The sequence below is a fragment of the Argopecten irradians genome, chromosome 2, assembly GCF_041381155.1.
Source record: "Argopecten irradians isolate NY chromosome 2, Ai_NY, whole genome shotgun sequence".
Lineage (NCBI taxonomy): Eukaryota > Metazoa > Mollusca > Bivalvia > Pectinida > Pectinidae > Argopecten > Argopecten irradians.
In genome coordinates this window covers 49,545,012-49,552,499 of record NC_091135.1, presented here as the reverse complement: position 1 = coordinate 49,552,499, position 7,488 = coordinate 49,545,012, and the positions used below count along the sequence as shown (strand labels likewise).

At 31.1% G+C, this 7,488-nt stretch overlaps 1 protein-coding gene across 1 annotated transcript in view; it reads left to right on the top strand.

The window, feature by feature from the left end:
• Nucleotides 1–5,536: 5,536 nt before the first annotated feature.
• Nucleotides 5,537–7,488, top strand: part of LOC138316688 (LWamide neuropeptides-like) — a 3,652-nt gene continuing 1,700 nt past the window's right edge. Inside the window, exon 1 of the mRNA XM_069258353.1 lies at nucleotides 5,537–5,581. Coding sequence (XP_069114454.1) covers nucleotides 5,537–5,581 — 45 coding nt within the window. The remainder of the gene's footprint in view (nucleotides 5,582–7,488) is intronic.

Here is a 7,488-nt window from a genome sequence, read left to right as displayed (position 1 = left end):
TTTACAGCGTAACTAAATAATTTTCAAAATATCTATTATAATTAATTTAGTCATGTTTGATTTAAAAAAAATTTTTTTTTAACAAAATATGACACCAAATATTATAATAAATAATCGTTTGTATAATGAGAAATTTTAAAAATGAAACAAAAACCATTAAATTATTGTGTTTTCGTTTTCTAATGAAGTTTTCCTTTTTTAGCAGTAATTTCATGCTAAATAATAACCTTCAGATATAATTCCAGTAAAGAGAAAAAAATGCGTCTTTGCATATTATGTTCATGGGGTATGGATATAAAATCTTACTTCACCTAAACCTTATGAAAAAATAAATAAAGCTAAAATTTGAATCGGGAAAAGTTACAGAATATCAATCAGGCTTTGTAATGTAGAAAAAGACAGAAAATGTTTACAATCAGTCATATTTATGCTATCACCTTTAATTTCGTATTATACTAGATTTATTAAAATTATTTTCATTATCATATTTAAGGAATCGGTGGGAATTATGCATTGATATGTAAACACAACATTTTTGGAAGTAGTCAAATTAGATACATAATAACCCGTGAGATTATATCAGCCTAAAAAACTACCAAACATACAAATGGAGAACACGTACGTCGATATGTGGCGTAAATTGAGAGTGGGAACGAAGGGAGCAGATCGGAACACTTATCTTGTATATATAGAACGACAAGATAAGGTAGAGATTTTGTTTAAATGAGCGATACGAACTGCTTAATGATATTTGACTGAACAACTTCCTTAAACTAAAAAGAATTAAATTAATTTTATGAAGAATTGCATATTTTACGAAAATTTCAATTTGTGAATATTCATTTGAACTTATGCAATCGATGATTTTATATTTAAATCCCACTTTATGAAGATAGATGTCAATAAATCTAATTATATCAATATGATACATATTAAGATACAACAAGAACAAAAAAAAAACCACACAAACTAAAACAAACTAAAATTGGTAGTTATATTATTGTTTCCTACTTTTAATTATATTTGGTAATTACTTTTTAATATATTCTTTTACATTACGTTCCTTATAATATCAGTATAGCTTGCTATAATTGATGTGTAAGATCACGGAATGGATATATTCTTCAGGTATCAACTTTTCTGGTAATGTTTGAACTAGTTTAGTTGAATCCATAATGCTAGTTATCAGAGAGACTTGCGATGAATGTAAAATACATGGAATGCTATAAAGATAATTAATGCTTAAAATGGCTTCCCTAAATACGTCGAGTTTTTCACGCTTCTCTTTTCCCTTATCAACTGAATTAGAGTAATAGAGAATGAAAAGCTATCTAATAAATAAAATAATATTTGTAATGTTGGTAAGTCGTTTATAGTTATTGCTTTTAAAGAAAAGAAGGATATCTTAATTAATATGATTTGAAGAGTTCTAAAAGTGAATAGGCATTACATTCAACGTTATCGTTATAGCATCAATAACCGGGAAATCGATACAAACCCTTTAATATGATCTTATCTTAAGATGTTTTTCGATGAACAATTAAAGACGTGTAAAATTTGTCGATTATCACTCACATAACTTTATAGATTCTCCTTCAATATAATAATTATGATTCGTTGTGTTTATCTATTATTTTTAATTTTTGTAATACAAATGTATTTGTGTAATGAAAAAGGACAAACCGCATGGTTAAATTACAAATATTTTCTATATTTACAGTTTTACAGATCATACATTTGTCAGGATGAAATACATATGAATGTTAACATATTGACATTTGGTAGCAGGACTGAGATGGCCAATAGTAGACAGAGATCCTGGTCTATGCTATTCTTTATAAACAATGTGGAAATATGTGTAAAGGATAATTGAGCGGATGTAGCCTTCGGACTCCGGCGGAGACTTGGTCATTCACATAAATATTTATACAATTCTCGTGCGTTCAATTATTGTGAATTTGATTTCAATTTGCTCATGGAATATGGTAAATCGGATAAAGAGATAAGAGAAATTAGTTTGATGGCCTGCTCTTTATCACGTTCTGCGGGTTTTTACGTGTGGCAGGTAGTCCAGGTATCAGGAACACGGACATGGTCGACTCGGCTAAATGTTTATCACAAAACCTGCTACTAGAACTGACTCAGCTACTTTCCAAATGCAAAAAAAAACTATTTTTCTTAAACAGTGTCAACAATTTGCATGTGAACATGCCTTATATTTTAATTGACGTATATTATACAATGAACTTTACACATTAAGTATTTTGAATGTTTATGATGATAGCTCACCGCACACAGGAGAAACTGAAAATCACCTTCCTCTGTATGCAATTAGAGATTAAATATGTACGGTATTATGTATCGATATATGAAGAATTGAAGGGTTTATGTAATGTCTTTGATTTTGTTTGGTACCAAACTGTTACTCATTTGTCATCCTGGTGTGAAATTACCTACCAACCCATTAACGAGATTTAATATGTCCTGAGGTGGTCAAAATATAGGGTGACTGCCGACTAACAGTTTTCTTTTCAGTATTTTTCATCATAAAAAAAACAAGGATATGCGATATCGCACTATACACACTTCTTCTTCTAAAACGTGTCATCTTCTAAATTATCTTCAAAATAAAAACAAAATATATATGAAAATAATAGTCTGTGCCATTAAAAAGTTACCGATCCTATATTTCATGAAATACTGACTGCATGCACCAAAAGTTAAATAACTATAATTTGTGTAATTGTTGGCATTCGTTAGACCGAATGTACCATGGTAAGGACATGTGTGTATTGGCCGAACTTTCAAATCTTATATCTGAATCCCAGCAACTCGCCTACTTCATGTGGAATAAACTGAATCGATGCATTTAATTTGTTCTCCAAATATTTTGTTTTTGTAAATTTGCAAATATTTTTGTGGACACAAAGTACCAGTCTTTGAAAAAAAAAAAAAAAAAAAAAAAACTGCTGGCCAAATTACAATGCAGATTTGGATCCTTTTCCATCTGCCTCATTTTTTCAGTCAATTTTGATAGGCACTACATCCTCTTTGCAAATATTTTTGTGGACACAAAGTACCAGTTACCCCTGTAAGCTGAGTTGGCCTTATCACATTGTTAAAATAGGCTTGACCCCCTTTTGCTATTTGACTTGAGGTGTACTGGTGCATTGTATTCCTTTTAAACATTATTTTCACACTATCACGCTCGTAGATAGTTGCTAATTTGCCGACCAGGTGTGCGTTAAAAACATATCTTTATTTCAAAATTAGTATTCGCTGAAAATAAACATTAAAAATCAATCTTTCAGACGAAGTCTTTCAAGTTGATGCATCCTGTCCCGGTTAATTGTTTGATATCTAGATCCGGGTGTTCCTTGACGTCAGACAACGCACGTGAGGTACATTCCACGTTGAGGAAACAGTGTATCGTGATTTTGTTTTTATATTACTTACACTTAATTTACACTCGCAGAAATCAAAAGTTTTTTTTTCTGATCTGACGTTATTATGAATTCTTGCTTTTCTTTGATATGTTTTGTGGCATAATCAAAATTAACGATTAAAAGTGGTACCTTTTAACTCATGTGGTGACAAATCGCATTATCAATATTTTTATCTGATGTTGTGTTAATCTCTTTGCCTATCTGTAAAGATTATGCACATATAAGTGCTTAAAAACTAGACAGAATCATCTCAATGAATGCAGCTTTTTACCACTCATGGTACCGAAAATAAAGAAGACCTTAACAAAGGCAGACCCAGGAAAAACAAAAGTAAATAATATTTATAATTATTTAAGAGCTTTCTATCTTTGGTTGTTTTTCAGTAAAAACAAAATCAGTGAAAAAAAGAAAGTTAATAGTTCAAGAGCATGAACTATAAGTCCACGGAAGTGTGTGATAAACAGTTAAATGAAGCTTGGCAACACAGGAAATCCAAAGTTCACGGTTTATCACAGAAAGGCACAAAAATAATATTGCTACCATCTTTAGAGTGTAGCCCACACAGTATAACAGATATCCCAGAAGTTATTATCACTCTCGTTGTATCATTTGGATATAATGCTAGTTATAGTAACCCCTGGAAAATCCAGGATGACCGCAAAGTTGCTTTCATCTTATTGCGATTTATCATAGATGGATAATTTATTTATTCGTCAATGGATGCGGTTATAATTCATTTTTCTATGATATAATTATGCATGATTTTGTTATGTTGTTAAATTTCATATTTTCAATCGTTAGCGAATATTGAATGCATGACATTGGAAGGGCGACAACTCCAATAAATCAGTTATACGTGTAAAGGGAAGAAACGCGTTCAGTCCTCCGACTTCTGCTAAATAAAATCTGATGTAATAGTAAGAGTTGATGACACACTGACTTTTTATTTAACACGGCAAATTTTGATTAGAACAAGATAATGCAAAATTGATGTGAATTATTTTGAAATACTTGTAAGTTTGTAGATCGTTAGCTGTGCAGCGTCAATGGTATGATGAATTAATACTAATATACAAATGTAATTGTGTCTGTTCTTATCAATTGTCACATAATGAATATATAAATTTCTTTTGTTGCTTTAAGCTTGATTTCCAATCCCAAATATTCAATGTATTGTATGTACATATATCGATATATGGATAATTATTGTTTAAACTGAATTGCCATATTGCGCCAAATCATTTGTCTTATCAATGGTTCAGTCTCTACAAGATACTATTTTACCTCCCCTCTCCCCCAGGCCATGTTATATCAATAATATATTAATATTACGTAGAAATATAGAAATGACGGGTTACGTTTTCCAGTCCAGATTTGTACTGATTTCGCCTATAGATATCTTTCGTTGTGTCATTATGCCAATATAAAAGGTCATCAATGACACTACCAAGCTGAGAAAAGCATGGCATGGGTTTGTTGTTATAATTTTATTTTGCTCAATTTGTCTGTTCACAGTCTGTCGTCACTCAAAAGATAGCTGTAGATAATAATAAGTCGGTGTCTAAACATCATTTCACATATCTACGTTTCATATATTTTTATATCATGACTAATTCCTTAGAAAAAACCCGAATATTTGATTTTAAATGCATTATAAATCATAAAAAATCATTCAAAAATATAATTTGGTTCCAAAAAAATTGCACAAAAAAGAAAATAGCCCCTCCTGTTTAACCCCCCCATAACTCACAAGGGACTCCGACCTGACCTGAATCATATGTCATATCATGATGTCCTAACTCCCTGGTATCTGTAAACAAAAAATAAAGCTTCTCGGTCATGGCCACAAGAGGGCCCAAATTGACACTCATTCTTTATGTTTCGGTGATTGATTTAGATTTAAATGCTTTAGACGTATCTCAATATCGGAATTGCACAATGCAAAGTCATGTGCGGTTTGATTTCCAGTTGGTCAACCGTCAATTAACACATTACCAGGTATATTAATTTGCAGTTTTAATTAGAATGTTTCGTCTGCCTCTGTCTTGAGTTGATGTTGGTGGGCTACTAAACCGGATGTTGGAAAACATATGACGCATGAAGTGTTCGGTCAAAGTTCAGGAACAGATCCTGAAGTAGGACTACATTTAAAACGATATGTTAATGAATCAAATAGAAAAAGTGATATACATGTATAAGATTGGGAAGCCTGAAGTAGGACTACATATAAAACGATGTGTTAATGAATCAAATAGAAAAAGTGATATACATGTATAAGATTGGGAAGCCTGAAGTAGGACTACATATAAAACGATGTGTTAATGAATCAAATAGAAAAAGTGATATACATGTATAAGATTGGGAAGCCTGAAGTAGGACTACATTAAACGAAGAAAAAGTGTACATTTAATGGAACTGAGTAGGACATAAAAACGATGTGTTAAAGAATCAAAAGAAAAAGTGATATACATGTATAAGATTGGGAAGCCTGAAGTAGGACTACATATAAAACGATGTGTTAATGAATCAAATAGAAAAAGTGATATACATGTATAAGATTGGGAAGCCTGAAGTAGGACTACATTTAAAACGATGTGTTAATGAATCGAACAGAAAAAGTGATATACATGTATAAGATTGGGAAGCCTGAAGTAGAACTACATATAAAACGATGTGTTAATGAATCAAATAGAAAAAGTGATATACATGTATAAGATTGGGAAGCCTGAAGTAGGACTACATTTAAAACGATGTGTTAATGAATCGAACAGAAAAAGTGATATACATGTATAAGATTGGGAAGCCTGAAGTAGGACTACATTTAAAACGATGTGTTAATGAATCAATAGAAAAAGTGATATACATGTATAATGTAAAGATTGGGAAGCCTGAAGTAGGACTACATATAAAACGATGTGTTAATGAATCGAACAGAAAAAGTGATATACATGTATAAGATTGGGAAGCCTGAAGTAGGACTACATATAAAACGATGTGTTAATGAATCAAATAGAAAAAGTGATATACATGTATAAGATTGGGAAGCCTGAAGTAGGACTACATATAAAACGATGTGTTAATGAATCAAATAGAAAAAGTGATATACATGTATAAGATTGGGAAGCCTGAAGTAGGACTACATATAAAACGATGTGTTAATGAATCAAATAGAAAAAGTGATATACATGTATAAGATTGGGAAGCCTGAAGTAGGACTACATATAAAACGATGTGTTAATGAATCGAAATAGAAAAAGTGATATACATGTATAAGATTGGGAAGCCTGAAGTAGGACTACATATAAAACGATGTGTTAATGAACGAAGTAAAAAAGTGAATACATGTATAAGATTGGGAAGCCTGAAGTAGACTACATATAAAACGATGTGTTAAAGAATCGAATAGAAAAAGTGATATACATGTATAAGATTGGGAAGCCTGAAGTAGGACTAATAAAACGATTGTTAATCATTATAAAACGATGTGTTAAAGATCGAACAGAAAAAGTGATATACATGTATAAGATTGGGAAGCCTGAAGTAGGACTACATAAAACGATATGTTACATGTATACGAAATGGAATCCTGATGTTGGAATACATATTAAATGTTGTGTCAAAGATTAAGAATATCCTGATGTTGGATTGCATATCAAACGTTGTGTCAAAGATAAAGAAAGTCTTGTATTTTTTATTCCGTTTTATTGCTTGTTGAACAAACACATAATGTACACAATAAAAATGCGACGGTGTCTACCGTAAAGTCTCATACTATGAGTATTCTATATAACAATGATATATACAACAAGTTATATACAACAAGTTCACTAATAAGTTGTATGTACATTTCTGAAAATATTTTAATATTCAATATTTATCAAATATGCTTAAACGTTACGTTTCGTTTTTCTTTTCATTTGTTTTCTTTTTGAGTCATCCATTGATTAAGCATTTTTTGTGTAATAAAATTCAATGGAATACAAACGAGCTGTCATGATCAATTAGTGTTTTGTGTGTTTGGTCTGTCGATGAGAAAACAATG